The 27,643-nt window shown below is 41.0% G+C and overlaps 1 protein-coding gene across 1 annotated transcript; it reads left to right on the top strand.

Moving 5' to 3' along the window:
* On the top strand, positions 1 to 26,891 carry loxl4 (lysyl oxidase-like 4). Its single transcript, XM_061039777.1, has 15 exons — positions 1 to 86; positions 1,188 to 1,667; positions 3,368 to 3,666; positions 3,752 to 3,966; positions 11,656 to 11,694; positions 12,621 to 12,834; positions 12,921 to 13,098; positions 17,963 to 18,117; positions 18,208 to 18,375; positions 18,818 to 18,980; positions 19,064 to 19,307; positions 20,328 to 20,443; positions 20,747 to 20,883; positions 23,355 to 23,466; positions 24,038 to 26,891. Exons 2-15 carry the CDS (start codon positions 1,208 to 1,210, stop codon positions 24,106 to 24,108), a joined length of 2,571 nt encoding a protein of 856 aa, XP_060895760.1. The 5' UTR covers positions 1 to 86; positions 1,188 to 1,207; the 3' UTR covers positions 24,109 to 26,891.
* Positions 26,892 to 27,643: the final 752 nt, after the last annotated feature.

Raw genomic sequence — 27,643 nt, forward strand, 5'->3', positions numbered from 1 at the left:
AGAGCATTTAGTTCACACACTCCTTCACTCAGTCACTCTCCCCTAACCAGTGACGTCCAGCACTGCAAACATTTGCTGCCTGCCAGGTGAGTGAACTTTCACCTTAGCTTATACTTTGATTTTATTTCTTAAAGGAAAAAGTATCTTTATTGCACTTGATTCCACAGATATTTTTGATTCATTATTTATATATTTGCATCTAAGTGCTTGAGTAACAGGTGTTTTAAGGGTTGAGATGCTTTCTCTCCTCTGGATATTTGCTTTCATTGGATGAATGAACGAGTTAGTTTGCTTAAATTACAAAATGTAAGAGGAAATATTTTATCATTTTACTTTTTTAATCTGACACAATATGAAGAAGCAGGCTAAAAGTTTTAAACAAGACAAGTCACATTATGATTCACTTAAGGGTGTCTTCAAAGTCTGTTTGCCTGTTGTTGGTTTGCTCCTTTATAATTTCATCATCAAAGCATCACATGGACTTTGTGCGTTTGGGTTTGCTGTCGTCCTGTGGCCTGCAGTGGTTGCCTACACTCCTGCTTTTTATGCCTGGCTGTGTTACTTGTTAACCTCCAACAACCTGCCTTGTGCTGCTGTCTGGTTAGTTAGCCTCGGGGAATCTTAATTCATGTGAATTGCAATACACAGTAAATGCAATGTGCTTGTGTATTTCTAATTATATGCCTGCGTTTGACATGAGTATTCATTTTTTATGCGTTTTGGCTTCCATTGCATCACTGCACGGATTGATGCTGCATAAGTGACTCAAATCAAATGTGGAAACATACAAATGTTCCATCTGTCTTACTGTAAGCTATGCAAGCAAGGGTAATTGCCTCAGCTCAGTTATCTTTTAATAACAGTTTAGTGCATACCAGTGGTTTTGAGAAGACTACCTGAACATTTCTGTCCAGAGGATGTCACCATTGGTCTGTTTTATAACCAGGCTGCGCTGGCTCCCTTGTGTGAAGAAAGTTACAGTTACAGTGTTAATGTACGGTCGTTTCAGTGTCAAGATGTATCTAAATGTGATACAGAGAAATGTTCCTTTCGCTTTTAACTAATTGCATGGCTAATTGAGAAACCATTACAACAACTCCACTGGTCAGTGTAACTCAAAAACAAAGAAGTTCATTTTTATAAAATAGTTATATTGAATCATGCGTGTGTCACACCTTTACCTGCAGGCCCCCTCCTCTCTGTCACGATGACCCGCACCCTCTGCTTGAGCTCCCTCATCTTCCTCCTGCTGCTCTCCCTCTCCTCCCCGGCTGGCGCTGAACCCCAGCGCACGACGTCCCCTCAGCGCGCGACGTCCCCACAGCGCGCGACGTCCCCTCAGCGCACGACGTCCCCACAGCGCACGACGTCCCCACAGCGCCCGACGTCCCCTCAGCGCACGACGTCCTCTCAGCTCACGACGTCCCATCAGCGCACGACGTCCTCTCAGGTCAGGACGCCTCGCGCCCCTGCCGCCAAGGTGCGTTTGGCGGGCAACTATGCGCGAGAGGCTCACGAAGGGCGCGTGGAGGTGCTGCACAACAACACCTGGGGGACCATCTGCGACGATGAAGTGGACATCAAACTTGCCAACGTGGTGTGCCGAGAGTTGGGCTTCCAGGGTGGTATAACGTGGGCACACAGCGCCAAGTATGGAGAAGGACAGGGTGAGAACACTTCGGGTATTATGTCACAACGAGCCACTTCGGTCTGTTTACTGAAAAAAATGTCAAAGGTCAACCATTGTATTTTAGCCAAACCACTGGAAGTGAGTGAAATAACAAACTATGATAGACCTTCAAATCTTGAGTAGGAAGACACAGGTGCATTCAATTTATAAAATTGACAGGGGCTAAATTCATTTGATCTTTTCTAGATTTTTAAAAGTCCTGCCTCTGCCTCTCTCTTACTGGTGGCTTACAGATATACCTTATTGGAACAGAGCCATCCTTTACCAATTGTTTTCTGGCCATCACAAGTCTCAGACTGCCTTCACACTGCAGCCAAAAGTGACCTGAATTTCTTTGTTTTTTATTCTTATGTAACTTCAATCTGATTTTTTTTACACAGTGTGAATAGCACAAGTCACATGGAATCTGATCTTTTCAAATCAGGTTTGGGACACTTTCATATGTGAGTTCCCACAGGAGTCTGAAACACACCACTTTTGCATTAATGTCCTTCTCAGGGTTGGGAAGCTACAACGCTGAACTAATGTGGTGTACTACTGATGTGTTTCAGTTTGTAAACTTGCATAAATATTAGCATTCTCATAAATTATGTACTTTTTCGTCACTTCTGTATGAATCAGCAACTGTGTCGATAAACTACAGTAAAAATCCGTAATGAAACCCGGACATATTTTAGGTTAATACAACAAATTTGAGCTATAAAGCTAGGCAACAAGTAGGCCCAATGTAAGCATTCAGCCATTCTGTTGTGAAACTTTTTCAAAACAGCATATTTAGCTTGGAAGTGGCTGAATATTTACACAAGCTATGGGGCAAAGAACCTAATGCATAGGCAAATATCTTGATTTATTTTAAATGTGGCTCGATTTCTAGACCTCGTGATGAATAACACCATTGTCAGGGAATGCATGTCTATCCTATTTTATGTAATACAATCAATCTTTAAATTTTAGCAAATTTTAGAGGTTATATGTTGTTTTCCCTTAATATGTTGCTGTTTTTGGATATTCATTTTCCACTATGTTTCCAGTGGCTATTGGATAATCTCATAATTTATGCAATTGATAACCTGGAACACAGTATATGGACATTATTACAGCATTTTAGCTTTTTAACCTGAGCCTGATATCAGAGCCAAATTGCTGCTATGAGACTATGGTGAATAGTTTGGCTGTCCCACAACAAGCTAAGCGTATGGCTTCATGAAAAGTTTTCCAATTAAGACATCCAAAATAACAAACATCATAAAGTGACAAAGATAACTTGTTATGGGTTTCGGAGTCTCAATCTCATTAAGGTCGCCTGGCAGGCTCGCAGAACAAATATATGGGGCATAAGAGGGCATTTCTGTCAGAATAATGACAGCATTGGTTTGCCAGAGTTGTGCAACACTTGCTGTGGTTTATGGATGTTCTTTACTGCTGCTTTTAAATCCAAATTAAAGAGTAGGTTGAGTGGATTCAAGGAGCAGGATCTATAGTGCCCTGCCTTGTAAAATACCGTGTATCTACAGCTAAACACGCTGCTTAGGTGCAACCCTAAATCAGTGTGCCTGTAAAAGTCAAGTGTTAGGTGTTTAGGAACTGATTTGGGCCCTGGTATAGATGCATTGTCCAGCTTGTCTATTGAACAGTCAATGAAAATCACAATAAATGAATTGTTTATCCTTTCACAAGGCCCAATATGGATGGATAATGTACGCTGTGACGGCTCAGAGAAGTCCCTGAAGGATTGCAAACACAATGGTTGGGGGGTGAATGACTGTAAACACAGTGAAGACTTGGGGGTGGTGTGCACCTCTGAGCGCAGGCTGGACCAGACGGCAAGCAGAAACTACACCGCCATCACCAGGTCCAATAACAGCCCTGCACCTCAGTGGCAGGGCCAAGTGACCACCCGGAGGCATCCAGGCTATGGCTATTATGGAAATGGACATCAATATGAGATCCCAAGATACCAACGGCACCACTATCAGGTATCAGTTTATCACTGCTGACGCAGCTCAATGTTTTTCTAAGAAAGTCATGTAACGATAGAAATGACATGTCTCTTGTCCAAAGGGCCGTGGCAAGGTGCAAATTGAGGAGGTGCGCCTTCGTCCAATCCTCATGGCTACCAAGAAGACAAGCCTGGTAACAGAGGGTGTGGTGGAAGTAAAGCACGCTGGGAGATGGAGGCAAGTTTGTGACCTGGGTTGGAGTCTCAACAGCAGCCGGGTTGTGTGTGGGATGCTCGGCTTCCCAGAGGCCACTCAGCACAATGTCAAAACATACAAGTGAGTATACATCTTTCCTGCTGCACAACTCACCTTTTAATACTAAAAAAAAAACACAGCTGTTGCCTGAAGTTCAGAAGGGCGCCATGCTATGCCATTCATCCCATTGTTAAGTGAATAAAACAAATCCTGAGAACAACGAAACCAACAACAGAGGCATCCTATTTAAAACCACTTTGAGTAAAGGCCTTTTTGGCCTTATCTCCCTCCTCCAGCCACTTCTTCCCTGTGTCCCTCTTTACTCCCCCCCTCCCCTCTTCAGCCCCAGGATGATGATAAAGAGATCCCTGTCCCCTCTCTACTGCCCTTTCTCTACACCCCTCTCTAGTCAAATCACCTCTGCTCACCTCATTACCTCTCTCTCACTCTCCCTCCCCGTCTCTCCCCGATGCTATCTTCAGCCTGCAGCTCTCAGACAAACAGCCCCACTTTAACTTTTAGATTCTCACGCTGAGCTGTAATATCAGCGCTGATTGTGCTTTAACTCTCCCATCAATACCGTGAGTGAGACAGAGGCAGCTACTGCAGAGCTGGTATAAGGGTCTTTCTGAGGCGACTTGTCTTATTGGCAGGAAAGTCTTAGTAGGCCTGAGTCAGCCATGCATCGCTTCACTTTTACATCCCCCTCCACCTGTGTGTGTGGCTGCGCACTTGGGATGAATATCATTGGTGTTTTTTTATTCTGTTACCAAAGAAATCACATAGGAGTCAAGTCTAAGGACCAATTAAACAAGAACATCTGTCTTCACAAAGAATTACGCTCAATATGTTGCATACAAATTCAGTAAATCTCTTTTTTTAAGATTTATTTTTGGGCTTTTTGGGCCTTTACTCTTTAGACAGGACAGATGAATAGAATTGAAAATTAGGGAAAGTGAGAGTGGGGAGCGACATGCGGGAAAGGAGCCATGAGTTGGATTCAAATCTGGGCCGCCCGCTTGGAGGACCATAGCCTCTATACATGGGGCCCCCGCACTAACCAGTACGCTACTGGCGCCTCATAAAATGTAGTAAATCCTCTCAAATTCAGCTGTTTAATTTATTCTCATGATAAAGTATTGTTAAATTTCCCCATGAAATGAGACATTTTCCCGGTTTTAATGAAGAGCTCATGTGTTAAATGTTCCTTTATCTGCCAAATATATTTCAATAAAACATTATCCGAGTATTTTTACATCAAAATAATTAAGTTTTCTTCCTCTAAAATGTCACATGTCTAATGACTTATCCTGCACTAAGGGGTGTTGACTCATTTTAACACAGCTGTATGCGTCACACTTTTAACTTTCAAAAAAAGAAGTGATTGAATATATTAGGACAGTTCCTTTTTTAAATTGTTTGGTATTGAAAGCCAGCCCAGAAGTGGAAATGTGCATACTCTCATGTTGACACTTACGTAATAAGTCATGTTCATTAATGCATCGTATTTATTTGGTTACTTTTGCCCCTTTGACATTGATTTACAGTTCCTCTCCTCCCACTTACAAAAAAAAAAAATGTCAGTGGTTTTTGGGATGGTTCTGCTCTCAAACCACAGGAGGACCACACATTAGTAGAGAATAAGTACATTGTTATTATAGGAATGAACAGTGTCTGACCGTTTGCTGCCCTCAGTAGCAGGGGGACCCAGCTGGATCCTAGTTCTGGACTGCTGCCGGTTCTAGGTGATTCACAGTCTAACTATTCCTTTTCTCTTTTGGCGAGGCTTTTCTGACTCAACAAATGACACACTGCAACATCTGCTCAGTTCTGTAAGCGCTGGATTTCTTGTGCTTCTGTAACTGATGAAAGGGTCACTTGTGAATTTTCTTGACTTTTCTTACTTTTTATTCATTTTACAAATAATCTATTGCAGCACACTCGTTTACTGAAAGTATTTTTACATTGCCCTTGACTTAAGCTTTTCTGTCTGAACTCTGCATTATTGGGAACACTGTGACACTATAACTTGATTCTATTGTTGGAGCAGGGCATCACCAGGCGTCATATCTTCAGTAATAAAAGAGGTCCTCTGAATGAGGTGTCGTTGAACAGCCTGACTGTACACGACTCTACAGGATCGTTTATTGGAGCAGAGCTTCCCCGCATTGCAGGTGTGATGCATTGCATTGCATGGCTCTCTGTGATTTTCTATGGCTGCACAGATTCACCACTTAATGCAAAGAACAGGAGATGAGAAGAAAAAGTATTAGTTGAGGGAGGAAATAGATTGGAGGAATTGTATGGCTGCAACGTAAGAGATTTGGCTGCTCTCCAAGAAATGAAATATGATTGAGGGGGTCGGGGCTGCTGTAGCTTGAAGGGCTTGGAGTGAAGCCTGCAGTGAATCTGCTCACTGGCTGTTTCAGAATATTGTTGTTTAAATCTCCCTTTAAGGTCAAAGAAAAGACAGAATAACACTACATAAGTTATTTTGGTTTTCGACCCAAGCCACATCAAAGTGGAAAAAACTGTTTATCCAACACTTGTGCAGCTAAATGTACAGTGTAATTGGGCAACATATGGAATTGTGTAGACTTTTTATGGTGGCGGTCATGACTTGATATGTCTTTGTCTGCCTGTCCTGGGTTTGACCTGATGTTTTGCTGTATCTCAGGCGCCATGCTCATCCAAACCACCAGGATGTTTGTTTTTCAATCTGTACCTGTTTTCTGGCTCCACACATATATGTTTTCTCTTGATGTGTAGGTGTGTGTTTTTATACCTCAAACTGGTTCAAAGTGTACACATGCATTCATGTGATTAACTGGAGTTATTTTGCAGAAAATATAAAGCCTTATGTGTGTTATTTTATTAGAATGTTTTCATAAAACAGACGGTGCAGCAATTGAAATACAGGTTGTGCTGTTGCAGCCTTGACTTAGACGTAATTGTAAGGATTGCACTCTGACTAAATTTGCCACTGTAATTAAGATTACAAAATGTGAGCAGAGTCACAGCTAAACAATTGGTTTTGAGACAATCGGATGTGCAGTTTATGCAACATCTCAAACATCTAAAACAGTTGACAGGAAAGGTTAGGATGGATTGTATGGTTTGACCAAATATAGTCTGTGACACTCCCCTCCTGGACTCTCTCAGTCCATTCTTAGAAAATCTGGACCGTACCATGTCTCTGGGCTCCCTGTGTCTCTTGGATGAGACTCTGAAGAGGCTGTAATTACAGGTTGGTCATGACCAAGGCTCTACGGGGTTTCTGCTGAGGGTGAAAAAACACCCCCAATTATAGCTTTGTGTGTGTGTGTGTGTGTGTGTGTGTGTGTGTGTGTGTGTGTGTGTGTGTGTGCGAGAGTATAGGACAGACCTGGTGAGGAAGGTGGAGGAAGAAAGTAGCAAGAGAAAGAGGAGATGGAGAGAAAGAACAAGAACTGAAGTCAGACAGGCCAGGTTTTCGCTTGCTCGTGTGAAATATGTCCAATTAGAGCGGCAGTTTGCAGCGGGGCGCGCTGTGTCAGCAGCTGTCTGTCTTTCTCTGTCACCGTAGTGATTTGGAGACTTAACCAACATTTTATGTTTAATTATGTTCCAGACAAAATTTCCTTATGATGAGGGTATTATTTTCAGGCTTTTGGGTGACATTTTATGTGACCGAGTCTGGTTTTCCCGTCTGATGTCTGTGTGATCTTCCCAAATGACCTTCCCTCTAATTTATTTCACCATCTTTTAATTTCTGTATGCAGGATGGCGGCTATTTTAAATGTGAAGGCCGACTGGCAAAACTAAGTGCAAGGAAAGTGATTCCTATCAGCTCACTCTGGTCTGCACGGGAATATTTAAAGACTGTTTCACATGCAAGATCCTTTTCATCCATACTCAAAGTAATGCCAAATTAAAACACTTTAAAATGCCACATGTTGGCTTCAAAATGTGCTGTTTAATACAAGAGTTTAATCTTGGCCCCTTAGGGAGAAATAGGGCAACTTTTAAATGCACATAATGATGTGTATTCCAAACAAAAATTCCAAGCATTTGAATGCTAACTTAAGAGCTGAATACGCACGTTACAAACCAGGATGTAATACATGTAAGCATTAATCCTTGTGTTTGGTATACAAGGGTCAACACATCTAGATTTTGCCCACACTCATTACCAAAATGAGTACCACCATCTAAAAGTTGTGTTTTCTGATGCAAGAAGGAGATATATTCACTGCATCAGAGCTCTGTTAGAATACTTTGAATTCTATAAACCCATCTTCCCCTGGGCTACAAAGCAAACTATATCAGCTGTTTAATCGTATTTATTGCAGCTTCCTTTCTCTTCATTGTGCTACTCGTCTTGTGTTATGTAGTTTATCGTCTTTTCCTTAAACGCATGTTCAAACATTAAGAGCAACGTAAAAAAAGAAGTCAAATTCCTTGTATGCATCATTTACATCCCTGACAGGTGAAGCTGATTCTTTTCACTGCATTTTATCAGCACAAATGGAAATAAGTGCAAAGCGAAGTTGATTTAACCGTTATCTAAAGTGATCACAAAATAACAAAAAGCTTTGTCTTGTCTTTGCATTTATATTTGATTTGCAACTTGATTCTTGCATTACTGACTTTTTAAAACAAGTTAATAAGAGTTTTATATTAAACAAAACACGGTTTGGTTTTTCCTTTAAAATCCAAACTAGTAGACATAGTTGTAAAGTCAGTGAGCAGTGCGAGGGTTAGGAAATCCAAACAGTGGTGTAATGCTCGTCTTTAACAGGCGGGTGGGACTCCCTATCATTAGACTCTGCTCTGTTGGCTCATCAACAAGTGCTGCATACACTGTTGAGCTAAGCAAAGCAACACTTGTAATACTGATGTATCAGCAACACAGTTTTTACTTCTCATACTACGTTTACATTTATACCATTAAGGTCTTGATTATTTGAGTTCATACATGAAAAGAAGGTCTTGAAGCTGTGCTATAAGCCAGCCAAAGGAAGGACCTAGGGTACAGTTTGAAGATTGTTTAGTCTAGTTGTTGTTTAGAATCGTGAACATGGCTGGCCCACAGACTGTAGTGAGATCACAAACATTTCACAGACATGTTTGCCACATCATGGGTAATTTAGGGTGAATGTGCATGTTTCTCAGTGTCTCTCCCCGATGACATGCTACTGCAGAGCCACATGGCAGACACATTTAAGATGTTTTACAAGACACTGTAAAATACAAGTGCTAAATTCTATACAATGTGTGAGTCACAGTTTACAGCAAGTCTCGTGACATGACATGCAGCTTTTTTAAGAGCGATGCATGTGGTTTAAAGGATTTTTTCTGCCTTAGGTCTAATGTTGGACAATTTGAAAGTTAGCGAGCCAGGCTGCTTAGGCTGTTTTTATTTATAAATGTTTGTAATGTTAGCACTCTATTGGTCTACAATGAGCGGCACTTTTTCTTAAAAATTAAAGTAGAATTTTATTCAAAATGATTATCTGTAATGTTAACATGCCACTATTTGATAAATGCTTTCTGGAATTAAAGTACCTACCAAACTAATATTTTAAATGGGAGGTCCTCATCTCCTCTGGCCCATTGACTACTTACAGCTTCAGGAAACAGGTCGTTATGTGACCTTTGGAAACTGTTCAGTCAGCAGTCCATGACTTCACACAAACAAACTTCCACATCACATCATGTGAGTGACAATGCCTCTCTTGATTCCATCATCTGCAGTTTGTTTGTGTTATTTTTCTTACCTTTTACAGGAACGTTTGGAGTCCATGTCAGAAATTCAAATATTGACTTTTCTTACAAATATACTCGGGTGTGTTTTTTCGTTAAAGGGCAATGCCACTGAAATCTGCATGAGTCAGGAAAGAGGTTTTTTGTGTTTGCTTGTCAGTAGCCACATATTTAGCCAAAAGAATATGCTGATGCCATGCTGACGTAAAGCTACACAGAGATTAAATGTGCGTGCTTTGTTGCTCACAGAGCTCACCAGCTGATTTTAATGAATGCCAGTTTAAGGAGGTAAAACTTTAGAGCCAAACATTCACAAAGCAGCCATTTATTTTTACTTAAACTTTACGTTGGTGCGCTCAAATGATAATTATTGGATCACTGTAGATGATAAATTGTTTATCTATAGGGAATTTTGCAAATCATTATCACAGCTTTCTAACTGGTCAGCAACTGTAAAGAAAGAAGTCTAGAGAAAATCTGGAGGACTATTAGACACTCAAGGTTAAAGACATATTTTAAAACCCACTAGCTACAGTCAGACAAAAGCTAATGTTAGCATTCAAATGCTTCCTAGCTAAAATTATCGTTAGCCAGCAAAGTCGGGTTAAAAAAGATTCAAGTTGACAAATGCAGCTCACACCAAAAACTTCAGGAAATATTCAGGAGTTGTGTGCATGTTGGAAGACATTATAAGAAAGCCTTTGGATAAATGTGATCAATGTAAACTCTGCCATTTTCATTGAATAATGTAGTATAAATTACTTAGAATATTTGGGAAATCAGCAGCTAAATAGCTCCAACAGAATGTATGTTGTAAGGCCATATCGGCCAATAATGGGCCCCTTGTAGTATCAGGCTGTAGCGTGTGGTTCTCTTGAGTGTTTAAGTGTAATTGATGTGAATGTTGGTGATGCTGCGTGCCCTCTGTAGTGGTTTGAGGATGTCCTGGCATGGTCTGTGTGGCATTTCAGCTTTATGTGTCAGCCAAGAGAACAGCCGGCTTTCCTCTCCAGTCAGTTGTCTACTCGCTGCATAAATCTTTCTTTGCTTCTGGCATTTCTCGTGCATGTCCGCTTAGTGCCAGACTTTGTGTTTGCATATCGTGCTTGGTCAAACCATGTTTTCCCAGAAATGTTGTACATCACTGATGTTGAATGTCATGATTTTTTTTGGACTGCGTGTGGCTTTAGAGGTTAACGATCTGGTTGAAAATATATTGTGTTTTCTTATCCTTTTATAGCTTGTACATCCTGTAGTTATGTACAAACTCTGGCACAGTATTGCAACAAGCTTTGCAGATGTCCTACACTTCAAAGGGTTCAAACTAGTTTAAAAAGCAAGTACATGATGTGACTTAATGTAAAGGTGGGTTATTTAGATAAAAATTAGCCAGCTGCAGGTTCCAGTCGAACACTTAACCTTATGTTGGTGACAGGAAGTGCTGTTACAGCTCAGGAACATATGATACACTGGCCGTTAACTCTAAACATAAACACAGTAAAAAGCAAGCAGCCCACATTCCAGATGGAAATATACTACTGATCCTATAAAGCAAGGAAGAGAGAGACGTAAAGCGAAGTTAGTAAAAGAGAAAAAGAACAGTACATTCCTCCTAATGCTACACAAGTTGTTGCCGTCGATTTACCTCGCTTCACCCTCACCACAAAGCCGCACGCACAGCTCATTCTGGTTTTATACACAGATGTTCTATTTGGAGCTGCATTATTCATCTCTGCGATAAAGTCAGTGTCTGAGCTGTGACCATTTTCAGTCATCACAAAGTACCGATGTCGAATGACTTTACTTTGCGTGTTTGTGCCGTTACTGTGGCAGACAAGTACTGTGGGGGCCGTGTTTCATATAAAACCGACAGCAGGTGCTACAGTTTATCCTACAGTCACTGCTTCTTGCATGAGAAATTGTTCGCCCGGATCAACCTCACAGGATGACGTGTGTTTGTAGCCTCAACAAATACACAGATCTTAAAAGAGCTAACATCCATCTGTTCTTTTGGTGTTTTTACAGGAAAATATGGGATACCAAGATAGCAGATCCTTCAACCAGGTAATGAAATACAACTTTTCCTCATGTTGCCATATTTAACTTTATCTACATGCATCTTTCTAAACAAGGTTTCCACACAGGCAGACATTAAGGTTAAGACAGAGCCCCAAGATAAAAATATTTGACTATATTCATTTCATAACAGCAGCAGTAAGATACTTGCAGGGCTGATGAGTTAGTTCAACCTCATTTAAACAGTCTGTGAATCCAAATCAAAAGTAGTATCAACTATGTGATTTAGGGTTTATTTACCTGATAGCACACATCAAAAAAAGTTTTTAAAATGTGCTTCAATCCAAAACCAAAATATTCTCATTTAACTCTGAGTAAGCTGTACTTTATTGGGCATTTGGGTATTTATTATGAAAAGTTACACATTTAGACCTCAAACCAATCACACAGCAGGCATGAAGCTGTTTACACCAAGTGTTACCTGGTGAATGTAGACATATTTTAAGGACAGGTGCTGAGGGTCAGCTAGGGGGTATTGAACTTCCTAAAACACTGGGCTGCCAACTCTGAGCATTACATATGAAAAAATCTTGTGAGCATATTGTGAATGCTAACTTCCACCTATGAAATGGATAGCGGAACACTTTAAACTACATCAACACAACTGATTTTGTTACAGTTCAAACGGACTATGTTATGTTGGATTTCTTCATTTGGACAGAACTCAGCTGGAAAACAGCCATCTCTTGAACTTCAGCAGCACTCACACAGTCATGACAATGTGATGAACGTTTTAGGGTGTCTATATTGCCTGCACAGTCATTCAAATCTGCTGGATTTTCTCTGAACTTGATATTTTATTGTTGCTTATTCAGTCATTAATATTTAATGTTTAAGAGCAATACTAAAAAAAAAAAAAAGGAGTTGTATGAAGCATCAAGAATACATCACAAAAAACATTCTCCTTTTTCCAGACTGAGCCTCATGGCAAAGAAGAAAGGATTCTGGGTAGAGAAAGTTCACTGTCGAGGCATGGAGAACTCCCTGTCAGAGTGCCTCGCTCAGCTGTCAATCCCCCGTAGTCCGGCCCCTTGTAAGAACGGGAGACACGCAGTGGTCAAATGTGTACCAGGACCTCAGTTTGCTCGCATCTCCTCAGGAAGACCCCAGGCCCCTTATCCAGTTGTGGTAAGCTTGATAAAGTTAGGCCTTTAAAGAAGAACAACACTATGTTTATGAACTGTATGTAAGCTAAGTGTTTTTTTGTTGTACAGCCTGTACGTCTGAAGGCCGGCCCCAGGCTGGGCGAGGGTCGTGTGGAGGTGCTCCGAGATGGAAAATGGGGGACCATTGTGGACCATATGTGGGAAAGAACTGCAGCAAGTGTGGTGTGCAGAGAACTGGGCTTTGGTAGTGCCCAGGATGCCCTGCATGGAGCCTTCATGGGTCAAGGTAAGAGACACAACAGCTGCCACTTTTAATCAACTCAGACAGGAAAACTCTGGAAAACTCCACATTTAATCTTTGCAGTCTGATCTGCAGTTTGGATGATTGATGTGTTTATCATGCGTCATGGATTTCTAGAGAACACAGGGAGACTTCTCCAGTGTTTTGCTGATGTTTAGCTTATCTCAAGACGCCGCACCCGTCTGCCCTGACTGATCGGATAATGTATGGGCATGTGTGTTTGTCTGTGTATGTTACCTGAAGCTGCAAGTGTGTTTATTGCTGTATCTCTAGCTGTGATTACATGAGTACTGTGCCAGGGCATCCAGCTGAGGAAATACCATGCACAGTTGCCAACACACACACACACACACACACACACACACACACACACACACACACACACACACACACACACACACACACACACACACACACACACACACACACACACACACACACACACACACACACACACACACACACACACACACACACACACACACACACACACACACACACACACACACACACACACACACACACACACACACACAAAATGAAATATCGTAAGCCATGGTGGTTTACATCTGCATTTTTTAAGAAAATCCACAGACATGATCTTTGAGTTTACTGTGTGAAAACTGAGTCCTGTGGTCTTTTCCCCGTTCGATTTTAAAAAATTTCAGCTTTGGTGATGCACGTATTCAGTCGACATCCAGCTGTGCTAGTGGCGTCCCCACCCTTAGAAGATGTGAGAACGGCTTCCCGATGCCTCAGGGTTAGGGTGTAGTCTCTAATCACGCTGATCAAGATGAAATGTGGGATGACAGTCTGCTGGTTAAGCTTCTCAGTTGATCATAGAAATGATATTTTTGTATGTGTTGGATAACCTACGAAGTTGTTTTAGTGGTGCTGTGTGGATGATGTCATACACGCTACCTTTCTCTTAATTTCCTTTTCAAGCCTGACTTTAATTTCACCAGGCTTTGAACTCCTTGTCGTCTGGTTTCAATCAGCACCTTCACTCGTTTCTTTAAAACTTCAGCTTCATCGTGGTTCCAGCAGTCTGAGGGAGAGGTGTCTAATTGTCAGGAGGGCTAGAAAGCTTTAAATTTTCTATACCCGAAATAGGTTTTCTCTGATCCAACCACAAAGCTACATTTATGGAAGTGAAAGCCTGAAAGTGTTAGCATGTATAGGTTTCTTAACTGTGCCATATATGTCTGAGTATATGTGTTCAAATCAGGCTCTGGATTCTAACACTAAGATGTGGCTCTGTTTTAATTGTCAGATGGCAGGTTTAGCCGTTATGTTAACCTCTTATTACTCCTTCTTCACTCCTACAAATGCAGGTTTTCTATACTCTGCTCAGTAAACTTGAGTGCAAAAGCCAGCAACGTCAATCACTGGAACTAGGCATTCATCTGACTGTTAAATAGGCTATATAGTTCCTTTTTCTTCATTTTTGGTGACAAATGTGAAGTGTATGGTTCACGGTTGGGAGGAGAGGTTGAGTTGTTGGTATTTGGGCGAAAACACCTAAAAGATTTTGTACTAAAAATAAACATCTACAGATGATCTATGTCTGATTCTGGGATAAAATTCCTCCGCCACCACTTTAGAACCCTGTGCAACTATTTGATGCATTTTAATCAACGTCAAAACTAATATTTAATCTGCAAATTAGTCTGCAGCTCTTTATGAAGTCAGTGATTGTAATTCTTTTGTATTTATTGTTCCCTGCTGCCTAATTCAGTATTAAAAGCTTCATTTCATTGCTGCAGTCACCTACAGGCAGCGGGACAGTTATTTTGATAAATGTGTCTGAGAGCACAGTGCCATAATGAACAGCGGTCCACTGTGTTTACCTTGATTAAATCACATGCAAATGACACCTGGCTCCTAGAGAATATCCACACACACACACACTTTTATTCACACATTATACTGGTTTTAATTGAGAGCAATGACGCTCACTAATCATGTGAATCACAGCCTCGTTTACAACTTTTTAACACCACTTGGACATGTGCAAACTCTCTTTGCACCCAAAATATTCTGCTTTGTGTTCATTGCACTTTCACGATTAAAACACGGCCTGTAAGCGTAATTATTCAAAATATCATAAGCTGTAGTGTCTCTGAGAAATCCTTTCACATCCGCCTGTACCCACACAGTGCAGTACTCCCTTTTTGTGTCTCCGTCCTTTACTGTACTTCTACATGTACTGCCATTGCCGAGTGATTGAACTTCAAAGTCTTCTCATAACTTCCCTTCTATAACATGCAGTCCCTTAGACATTTTACTGTGACATATAATTTCCCATGTGTTCTTAGGCCACATAAACACAGGCCTATATGTCGTTGGTAAAGGCCTAAATTAGACTCTTTGATAGAAGACACTCTCACTCAGAAGAAAAATGTGCTTCATACGTTGAAGTTGTAAGCGTGTGTGCACACTCTTGGATTTCCTGTATCTTAAAAGGCATCTGCATTGATAACGCTCAGGTGCACTTGCTTTTTGACAGCATGTGAGAAAAGAATCAGATCAGATCTGCCAGTGAGCCGTTTAAACCAACAGGACCTCACAGGAGAGTGTGTGACGTTTGAGATGCTCAGACGTGATAAGGGTTTTGTTTAACTGGCTAAGTAGATCAGGTAGATATCCTTGCTTTGAATGTTGTCTGAATGATCAGATTTGTTAAATGCACGAAAGCAGTTAGTGAGAACTACAGGCAAACACACACCGCACACAGAGAAACACACAACCTCCTCCAGTTGGATAAGTGAAGGATATGTCAAATTTTCCATACCATGTTCTTTAAAATAATAACATTTTCACATTAACAAATATTTTCACATTGATGGTATCAGAAAGTACTGACACGTCTGAAAAAAAAAATATATATTTAAAGATGTTCAATCATATTTCCAGTAAAAGCTGCTGTGGGCCCTTTTTTGTGGTGCTAGCTGACAGGAGACAACCATGTTTCCTGTTTTCAGGCAAAAACAAGCCACATCATTTGTTTGCTGTTTTGCTTATCAGCCAACCACATGTGTCCATTTATAAAATTGCAGTTGTTGGCACTTCCATGTCTACTTAACTTGTTTAGGCCTGTAGGTTAGCCGGCTTGAAATCCCATTTGCAAAAGAAACATGATTCTGATGCCAGTTGGCTCCCACTGCCTTAAAGCCCACAGACAGACCGATCTATTTACAAACTAAAATGTTTTAAGCGCTTGGCTAAGAAACGGCTACATGATGACAGAACAACTTTGTTTGAAGCATTGAAAGAGAAGTTCCACTAAAAAGAAAAAAACAACATACACAACATTAATGTGTCCAAAAGCGGAGTGTAATTTCAGAGCGGAAAAGAAAAGGGTGTCCCTTGCAACCACTAACCAACTATTTGTGCTATTCTCAACAAGAATGTGACCCATGTTATCCAGTTTCCATCCTCGAAAAGTCAATTTTCTAATCTGTGCAAATTATCGGTGGCTTTTGCCAGCTTCAATTTTATGGTGACCGAGCTCAAAGTGTGTCTTGTAAATACCAAAATTTAAGCCAGCACATTTGCAATGTAAGTGCTGGATCTGCTGTCAGTCTCAGACATTTGATGTCAAAATTCATCTTTGATCATTTGGAAAACTTGGAGTCAGGGAGAAGAGAGAGTGAAGAAACGTTTTCTAATCTTGTTTCAGAGTCCATCTTCCAGCTCTGTCAGTCCCATCACCATTACATTTATCACCTAACTTTAATTACAGGGACAATGTTTCTGTTTCTGACCAACATTGTTATTTCACTGTTAAGTACGTATACTATATGTGCTATAGGTACACACGGAAGTAAAACACCCAGAATGCCTGTGTGTGTTTGTGATCACGTAAAGCGTTTGTGGTCAGTTTCTTGGAAGTTATTTTGGGTTTTCGTGGATTTCCCAAACTGAGATTTAAATACAGCATGTCACTGTGCATTTCAAACAGTGGCCCCTGTGTTTGTCTTGGTAACTTAAACAGTGGGAATCTACTTTGTGGCCTTTACCATGCAGATAGAGGCGGAAGTGGTTTAAATGTTTCTTTTTCATACGTCTGATCCCACGCATGGTGACCAGTATGGAAGCAGGCCTACAATCTACTAAAACCAACACAGACAGATTGAGTTAGGCTGCAATCTATCCTCAACCATTTCAGTTTTCTTTTTTTTTTTCCACCCATTCTTTGTTGGTTTTTCTCTTTTTTCCCCCGGATTATGTGGTTAAAGGTTGTTTGTTTCAGTTTGTGCATTTTGTTTTAGAAATACACTGACGCTAAAGTTTGTGTTTTGTTTTCATGTACTACCATCTGTACGGCAGCAGATCTTTGCTTTCACAAATCCTTCCCATTATCTTTTATGTTGTTTCAAGATTATCTGTTTTTTAACATACTAGAGAAAGTCTTTTATTTAGTTGACAAAGATTTGGGCTTGTTTGCTCACCCGGGGTGGTGGACTACACACAATGTTGTTGCTGTTTTGCTTCGAGCTACATAATGGGTGTGATGAGGTGTGACAGATCCCCAAAGTAGATGTTTGTGGCGCTGCTGCTCGGCTTGTAGGAGCATTTTATCATGTCAGATAGGAGCTTTTTATTGTCGGGTTTCACACTAAAGTAGAGAAAGCACATCATGGAATACAGATCCTTTTATGTGTGCGGTGTCCTTGAAGAATAAAGTCTGCTAATGTCATTGTGTCTACACTGGGTGGCCCTTAACTGTGCACAGGAAATATTCCCCCGCAGTTATGTCCATGCTATTCTGGTTTCTGTATTTCTTTTGCTTTATTTTTGTCAGCAGAGTCTTAAAATCTAACCTCATCTCCTCCTCCCTCTTCAGGTACTGGACCTATCCATATGAACAGTGTGCAGTGTATGGGATCAGAGCGCTCAATCCTAGACTGCTACTTCCAAGAAGTCCAACCGTGGACATTCAAACACAGCCAGGATGCATCAGTACGCTGTAACGTCCCTAAAACTGGCATAGAAAACACGGTATGAAAACTGCACTATTAAAATATATACCAATCAGCTCTCATTAATGAATAACAAAGATTGAATTACTTTTACCAAATCCGTTTCTAGGTGCGGCTTGCTGGTGGCAGAGTCCCATCGGAGGGCCGTGTGGAGGTTCTGATGGAGATCGGAGGGCGTAAGCGATGGGGATCTGTGTGTAGTGAAAACTGGGGCATCAACGAGGCCATGGTGGTGTGCAGACAGCTCGGGCTGGGCTTTGCGGCCAGCGCTCATCAGGTAACCGAACACTTGATCAACACAACATAAATAACTGAAGCAAGCTTGTCATTTTGATTCCTGATTATCGTGCCTCCCCTTAACTGGGGGGATTTTGAAAAATGCAACAACAAATCCCCCTTCAACTGTTTTCAAACGTTGTTTCTCAGTGTTTTAAAAAAATAATGGACATGATGTCCCAAATAAACAAAACAATGTAGCACTCCCTCCTTTAAACTAATTAGTGTAATTGTGAAAATGTCAGATGAGAGGGGTCATTTGTCCAAAATGTGTCAAAAACCCATCAGCAGTGTCAAAGTTATAGATGAAAGAATAAACAAACAGATGTTTAAACAAATGAAAGGATGGAGACTAATCCATAGTCCCAGCCTCTGTTTTCACTGTGAAAGACAATGAGCTATGATGCCGACAATGAACGATGATACCGCCCTCCCTTTGACAGGAGACCTGGTACTGGCCTGGTGACCAAACTGCAACTGATGTGATTCTCAGTGGAAGTCACTGTGTGGGCACCGAGTTTTCCATTCAACAATGTCGTCGAAACAACCACGTCCACTGTCCTCGAGGAGGTGGAACTAAGGCTGCTGGGGTCAGCTGTTCAGACAGTAAGTCAACCAACCTCCTGTATCTCCTCAACTTGAATCTGCTTGAATCCTCTCCTAACTTTGAACCTTTAAATCTTCTTCAGCTGCACCTGACCTCGTCCTGGATGCCCAGCTGGTCCAGGAGACAGCCTACCTGGAAGACAGACCTCTCCACCTGCTCACCTGTGCAAACGAGGAGAACTGTCTGTCCTCATCTGCTGCCAGGATGAACTGGCCTTATGGTCACCGGCGTCTTCTGCGCTTCTCCTCTCGAATCATGAACCTGGGTCGCTCCGATTTCAGACCCAAAGCAACAAGAGAGAGCTGGACATGGCACCAGTGTCACAGGTAAATCATCCCTGAAAGAATTAGGGAGGCGTAACATAGAGTTAATGGGATGTAGCGATGGAACAACTGTTTAAATATTTACTATAAGTGAGATGTTGTGGTTGCACTTGTCGACGTTCCAAGTGAGGAAACTGTGGTTTTGAGTGTCCTGGATGCAGGTGAGTTTTTATAGGCTGTCAAAAACATTCTGACAAACACCTGTTCCAAGTACAAAATAGCTTGTACGTGCATTAATGACATAGCTCCCTTCACGTTGAGTAATTTAAGTTATATTTAATTTAATTGCGTTCAATTGCTGCCAGGAAAGAAAACAAGCTGAAGTGTGATCTCAGTGCCAGAGCACATTTAGATTGACACGGGGTCGGCACGCAACATAAGCATTAAACACAAGAGGCCTTGTGTGGCATCGTGCCTCAGCAGCATTTTGTCCATTGGTTGAAATAGATTAAATATTGTCCTCAGGTTCACTGTTAACACATTCCATTCAGTGTAGCAGTTTTCTCCCCTCAGTTAGTTTGCTTCTTGTCAGATGACGAGAGCACTTTGAGGCATGTCGTCAGGACAGAAGAAGGAGCCATTTGAAGCCACAGTGACGGCTTGTGTGAGATTTATCCCGGGACATTACGGGTGGCCTGCAACAGTGCTGTCATCTCTCCAGGTTCATTAGCCGGTTCATTCCATGTGTCTGTGGAAATCCAGTTTGGACAGGTCAGCTGTAATACAAAGGACAGGGTGGCCCACGCACGGTCAGTTTGTTACAACAAATCACTTCTATAGACGCCAGTTTCAAAGCCCTCCATTCAATCGCAACGAGTAAACAGCTCAACATAGCTGCCGCTAAAACAAGCGTCTGTGAGAGGTGTTACGGTGACACCCACGCTCATGTTCGAGCAGTGAGGTCATTAGGCTACAAGCCATAGTGAGCCAGTGTTCACTTAGCATAAATGCACACACTCATGGACGAACAGACACACACACATACACACACTCTCACCTGGAGTTTCCCTTCTGTCGTCCCAGGCACTACCACAGCATCGAGGTGTTCACACATTACGACCTGCTGACTCTGAACGGCACGAGGGTTGCAGAGGGACACAAGGCCAGTTTCTGTCTGGAGGACACGTACTGCCCTGATGGTAATGTTCACTATTCATGAGTCCCACTAAAATACTGTGTCCCATTAGTGACAGGAAATTAATATCAATATTTCAGCTGCAGCCATTTAGTCTGTTACTTTGTGGTTAATGTATTAGATCAGTGCTGTTGTTGTTTGTTCACTCTCCATTTGCTTGTTATATCAGGGGTGAAATGGCTCATGTGAAAAAGCAGCGTTCATATGTTGTCGAACACAATTCAGGAAGCTAAAGACTCTTAAGCATTAAATGAGCTCTGATGTTGTGATTGATAATGTAATCTGTCTGTGTGTGTGTGTGTGTTAGGAGTCCAGAAGCGCTTCTCTTGCTATAACATGGGAGATCAGGGCATCTCTGTGGGCTGTTGGGACACGTATCGCCACGATATCGACTGTCAGTGGGTCGACGTCACAGATGTGCGTCCTGGAGACTACATCTTCCAGGTCAGAAGTTATTTTATATTTCACTTTTCTTCCCTTGTGGAGTTAGGGAAAAGTTCACTGTTTATTTTTTGATGTCAGAAATATAACAAACACCAACTTTGTGTTTATAGGGATAGTTTGGCATTTTGTACAAAATCCCTTTTTATTTTTTTTCACTATTTAGGAGTTATATTCGAAGAACTTTGCATCTCGCCAAGGAAAACTAAATGTCCCAATGTTTCTATCCCTCTTAAATCTTTGTCAGATGAATGTGTGACAAAATCAGGTAGAAAATTGCAGGTTGGGTCAATCATCTGAACTTTTAAGGTTAATTAAATGCAAACCTACATATATATATATAATAACAATGTAAAAAAAATGTGTATTACAAAGCAACATGGCTATAGAAATCTACAACCTGTTATGTAAAAAAAATAAATCAAATCTAGGCTACCTCTTACTCCGAGGTTCCTGACTTTTTGCAAAGCTGCAAGCTGTAGCTTTATATATGGCATACAAGTTGTAAAAGTATAGCAATTTTTTCCTCAAACTCTCAAAAAGAAGATCCCCCCCCCCCCCCCCCCCCCCCCCCCCAAATGTTTAAATCCTCCTTTGAAGCCAAAGATTGAGTTCATGAGAAGATCAAAGGCTCTTAAGGTGGATTTCAACATGACTGGTTGGGTTTTTTTTGTCTATTTTAGTAAAAACCTCCCGCCCTGCCTCATCACCTCAACCACCCCTCTGCCTGTTATTACTGCAACCCCGGTCAATAAGTCGAGTCATTGTGGCACTGAACTCAAACACATCAAGGACTCTATTTCCCATTATCCTTCTTCCCCCTTTCAGACTTCTGATCCCAACTTGGTTTGCAGCGTCCTCAGATCTCACACTGACAATCACGCTCCACAAATGTCTCACTGTGCGTTATTTACTGCTGCTGCTCAGTTTGTCTGAGAGGTCAGACTCAATCTGAGTCATTTGAGGAGACCAGCACTAAGAGGACACAGCCAAGTTTGACTTTGAACAAGAGAGAAAAACAAGAGAAAACACAAAGTAAGCCAAATGGAGACTCAGTTTTTTTAACCAAGGCTGCAGAAAGGCTTTTAGTGCAGCTCTCCTCCGCTGTGTTCTTACATTGATCTGTTGAAGTGCAGATGATGCCAAACTGTTCTGATCCTTGTGTTCACAGGAAGGTTTCAGCAGGCCTTCCCTTGAACCACCCACTGCTAATGAAACACACCAATTACCCCCCCCCCCCCCCCCCCCCCCTTCCATTAGAAACGGCTAATTTGCCACCAAGGAATTCCTCCTGCCCTGTTTTTATTTTTATTGCCACTTTCTCACTGAGCAACACGTTCTGCCACCGAACCGGCACTCGGCGAAAGCCTCACACGCTCCGGTCCAACGCTGTAATTTGAAAAATTCAAAGAGAAGACTTTTTTCACTTTTAAGTTTTTTTTAAAAAAGTTTTCTCCGTTTATTTTAGTGTCGTTTGACTTCTTTCTCCCTGTAGCCGTTAGCTGTAACATGTACTTAAAGTGGGTGTTGCAGTTTACAGAGCAGCTATTAGAGTAAATGACTTCTCAGTATTATCACTAGACCAGATTAGGAAAAAAGGTTGTATCAGCAGTTATGAAGCTGCTCTGTAAATAACAGACTATTAGCACAGTGTATGGCAGCCCTCAGAATAAGATGGATTTCAGACATGCAAACACGTCTATGGATAACAACTCCATTGCAACTTTAATTTTCAAGCTGATTCAGTGCTTATTATTGCATACCTGCGTCAGTATGAGGAGCAGATCTGTCCCCTGCAGGAGCTACGCTGGGCATCAACCACATTCCACAAATGAACACAGAAGTTGCATAACCTCTCATAAAGCCAGTTATCGTGTTTTTTGTGGGAAGAAGTCTCTTTCTGACATGTTTTCATACAAGTTATAAAGTATTTTTTTACGATGGGCTTTCCTCAAAGACCTACCACTTTGTTCCACGCTTTGCATAACACAAGTGTTCACCACCACGTTATTCGGTCCATAGGCAAAGCTGCAGACTACCAAGTGAAGGTTATTCCAACATCAAGTCTATGAGAAAGTGCAGCGGGTTTATCTTTCAACACAGGAATACAGTATGGAAAAGTCATCCCGCTTTTTATAGATGAGAAAAGGATTGACTATAAAACAACAGCAGCCACGAGTGCTGTTTAATACCCGGCCCTCTGACAATTTTATATGCAAGTGTTCTTTATTGTAACAGCTTTTTCAGCGTGTGGAGAGAAGAGGTCGAGTGTTTTTTGACCATGTGCTTGGCCAGTTGGAGTTACAAAATCAGAACATCAAAGTGATAAATGATCTTTTTTTTCTTATAATTGTCGGTGAAATAAAAAAGTGGCAACCTTCAGGTCAGAAGGCCAGAAATGTCTGCTAGCCTGTTGTGATATGGAATCACAGGTTATTGACAACATACCTATTATTCCATTGTGTGTTTTGCAGGTGGAAATTAACCCCTCGATGGACATGGCCGAGTCTGACTTTATGAACAACGTCATGAGATGTCGGTGCAAATATGACGGCCACAGGGCTTACATGTACGGATGTCATGCAGGTGTGAACAGAACATTTTTGACACTTTGTCACTTCTCCATATTCACCTCATAGCGGCCCTTTTTCTCTGATGTGACGCTCGCAGTGATAATTCAGAAAGCTGTTACAACGTTATACCTAAATTATGTTCACGGTTGTAGGTCGTATAGACTAAGGGTATCTGACAAATAATGATAATTTTACCTTTTCTAGACTGATCAAATACTAAAAAGACAACGAATAGTGAAAATCTGCAGACTTTATTTCCTAACCAACATAATGTAAACTAAGCTAGGAAGCTAAGCTAAGCTAGGAAGTGAAGGTAGGTTATTATTATGGAGGTTAAATAGGTTCTCATTAGTTGAATTAAGGCCCAATATTCCTCCAGATTTTCTCTGATTTTGGTTGTTTTAGTTGCTGATTTATCCAAAAACAGTAAAAGACCATGATAGTCAGATACACTACATTCATACAATTTACTACCTGGTACACAGCAGGCTGACATCAGAGGAAAAAAAAAGTCGTAATGTTAACATGGTCTTGATTCTCACCTTAATCACCACTGACAAATCATGTTCTTTTTCCCATTCTAGGTGATGCATACAGTGCTGAGATTGAAGACCTGTTCGAGCACCAGAGGCAAATCACCAACAACTTTGTGTAGCCTGTTCCAGGGCCCAGTCTTCAAGTGGGGCCCAGAGACTTGTCAGGGTGGGCGGAGGTCAAAGGCCCTCTGGACCTTAAGACCCACAATAACACACAAACTGGCGCCTGTTCTCTTCTTTCACAGTTGTGGATAAAGATTCATAAAAGATTCACAGTAGTGACCATTGCAAGGACTCCGTTCATGAGTGCAACAGGTGCCGGACAGCTCCACATTTTTTTTTTTTACTCCACTTGAGGAAGAAGATATTGGATATTGATTTTAAGTTAACTGTACTGATTTTTGTGAATGTGGACGACTTGTAACTTCAGTGGGTTATTCAAAAATATACGCATGAAAGATTATAACGTTGCTTTAAATAGTTCGTCACAAAGATATTGGGGAAGCCGGTCGCTGTTGGGAAAAAATATTCTCAAGATGTGATATATGAAAATCTGACAAAAAAACAAAAAGATGATGTAGTTAGTTTCTGTTGCAAATAGGGGATACGATGTACATTTAGCAAAATGCTCTAATTGGCTTTGTTTGCATTAATTAACCCTTCTCTAACTTATTGAATAATTCCTAACCTCTTTAACATAACTTCATATTGGTGCTCTTTAAATATACTGTATCTCATATTAACCTCACTGAGTTTCAGGGGAACAGTCGAGTCGTGTACTTTCACTGTTTGTCTGATATTTTTACATGTGCGCTGGCTTTTAAAAAAACACATTTGTTTCAGTGTAGTTGCGCTCAAAGTTTTGCTTCTCATCTAGAGTAGGTTAGAAGAGGTGAAATGATTTTTATGGAACAAAGCACTTTATCTTTTCAACATCAGTATTCTGGTCCCCCCCCCCCTCCCCATCATACTTTTTTAATCAGCCACCAAACTGACTTTAATGGTGTTCAACTGAACAAAGAACTTTTGTGTTTAGTTTTCATATGCAATTTTCTATTTATGCTGCAACTTTATTTATTCACTCTTTACACATACAGAGCATGCTCAGTAAAGATTTAGCTAGCTGGAGTATAATTAACTATACTGTTTTAGTTTTTCCAAGTTAATGAACAAGGGAAAGAAGTGATTTCATACAGTCGTTACTGGATATAGTATCAGAACAATATCTTTATGCAGCTGAATAATTGTTCATATATTTTATTTGAGTTATTAAAACCCAATGTAACTGTACAGATTTTCTCTTCCAGCCTCTCCGATGGGAGGGAAAACTGGTGAAACCACAGTTTTGTGGTAGGCAGGCGGGCAGGCTTTAGAGAGCATATAAAAAGCCTTTTAATTACATCTGTTTGGGTTAGACTTAAGGTTACGGTTAAGGTTAGGGCTATAGCATGTGCTTTATGAAGAAACACTATGGAATTGTAACTTGTGGAATCAGGGTAAGAGCAAGAATCGGGGTGTCCCCTTTTAGACAAACTAAAGAACTATTACTAGCAGAACGATTCTGCGTTTCTGAGGGAGTTAGGGAAAGAGGCGGCGTTTGAAAGAAAATAATTCAGAAAGTTGGAGACAGAAAGAGAGAATGGGATGAAGTTTGGAGAAAGACTTACAGTTTTTACTAGCAGAGCTGCCTTTTTTTTTTTGTAGGCAGCCATACAGCGACCACAAGCTGGCATTTTCAGCTCCCCAACGAGAACAACATGTTTGTCTGGGAGAAAAAATAAACCTCTCGATTCATGCTTCGACACAGTAAACAGTGGCCTTATTTTAACTGAAGCGGGGCCTGCTTAAAATATATAAATTTATATTTCCTACACTCTCTTCGCTTACTTTTTTGCAACGACTCAGCTCCATTTTCTTTACAACATGGAACTTGTGTTAATCATGTTGTTTTACCACATTAATGTGTTTGATGTGTTTGGCTTATTGTCTCAGTGGTTAAATAACTGTTAAGACTGTTGTTTTCCAATGGACACTTTCCAGGACAAGTAGTGGAAACAATATGTCACTTTGAAAGACAAATGTAGAATTAATTAACTTCTTGAGCAAATGATCTTCCTCCTCACTGTGCTGTGTGATTTTGGCTCCACAAAGAAGGCTAAAAATGACTTTGTAGCCTCCTTGAATAATCTTTTTTTTTAATAATCATGCCCACCTGACCAAACACAGGAGGCTGACTTAAAAAGCAGATTCAATGTTACGGGATAGGGCTGAAGGTCTGAAATAAGTGTTTAATGATATTTTTTTGTCCTTTTGTACAGTTGCTTTTGACATATAACAATTGTCTGTTCTTTGTGTGTGTTTTTTAAAAACTATTTTCCATAACTGAAGTTGGTTCATACTCACCACTGTCATCACATTACTGTATTTGTACCCATGCTGTAGGCATAGCACGGGGACATAGTTTTCCATGGCCAGTTCTGCTTTTATTAAGTCTTTACAGCTGAGAGTGTGAGCTATGTGGTGCTTATCTACATTCACATTCACAGAAAGCTGTGCTCTCAGGGACTTTGACCTCATCTAAAGAGTAAAAAACAACACTTCATTTCATGTGATTAAGAGTCGCTGTAGCTGTAGCTTTAGCTGTGACGCATATACGCGATGACACCAAATGAACAGGAGCTGCTCTTTTTGTCAGCACTCTTATAGAAAGTGATCCACTTGTTTATTTTTGCAGGTTAAAATTGAAAGTGTGAAAGTAATAAGCTTTACTTCCTGCTAGAGGAAAGTGAGGATATCTGTGGATTGACACTGGCTGAATCAAAAGCATATTTCAGTTGAGCAACAAATCCCAATCCATTCATTCATCATTACTGTGAATCAATAAAACTCCATCACATACTAAGCTGTCTCCTGCTTCCTGCCTCCTTCTTGTTAATGCACGATGCTGGAAAACGTGCCTTGAATTGTGGGTTTTATCTGCACCAACAGAGGAGCAGATGAAATATTGAATGCAGTATTTGATCCGATCCTTCCAACTGGTCCCTAAAGCACTTTTGGTTCTTGGTTTTAGACACCGAAAGGGCGGTGAAATACTGCAACTTTGTTTTTTCAAGGTTTCCCATAAAATAACCAAGCTTTCCCCAAACACCAACCTTTTCAAGCAGTTCAATTTTCTGCTACTTAATCCTTTGCAAACAAGCCTCTCATGGGAACCGAGAAATCGCTGCCTAACTATTTCAGTAAGAAAAATACACAGAAGTGTCCAGGAATTAATGACTAAATTCATAGCATATCAAATCTGGTAAAGGAGGGTGGAGTAATCAGCTATGTCTGGAAAGGAAATTTACTCTTAACAAAAGTCTGATTTGATCATAGCTGACATGTCCACCCAGAAAGAAAACAGCGGGGCTGTGAAGTGGTCACTGGCTGGGATGAAATAGCTGCTGGGCAAACAGGAAGGGAACACTTGAAAGCAGAGCACCTGGGTTCACCGAGTGTACTAACACACATTCAGCATCCTTTCATGCAATCTCAGCACACTGTTTGTATAAACTCATATAAAGCAAGCAAGTACAGAGGACTTCAAAGGTTATCTACGACTTGAAAACTTTCCTTTTTGTTTGGAATAAAGTTTAACCAAACCAGGGACTATGA

The sequence above is a fragment of the Labrus mixtus genome, chromosome 6 (genome assembly GCF_963584025.1).
Source record: "Labrus mixtus chromosome 6, fLabMix1.1, whole genome shotgun sequence".
Taxonomy (NCBI): domain Eukaryota; kingdom Metazoa; phylum Chordata; class Actinopteri; order Labriformes; family Labridae; genus Labrus; species Labrus mixtus.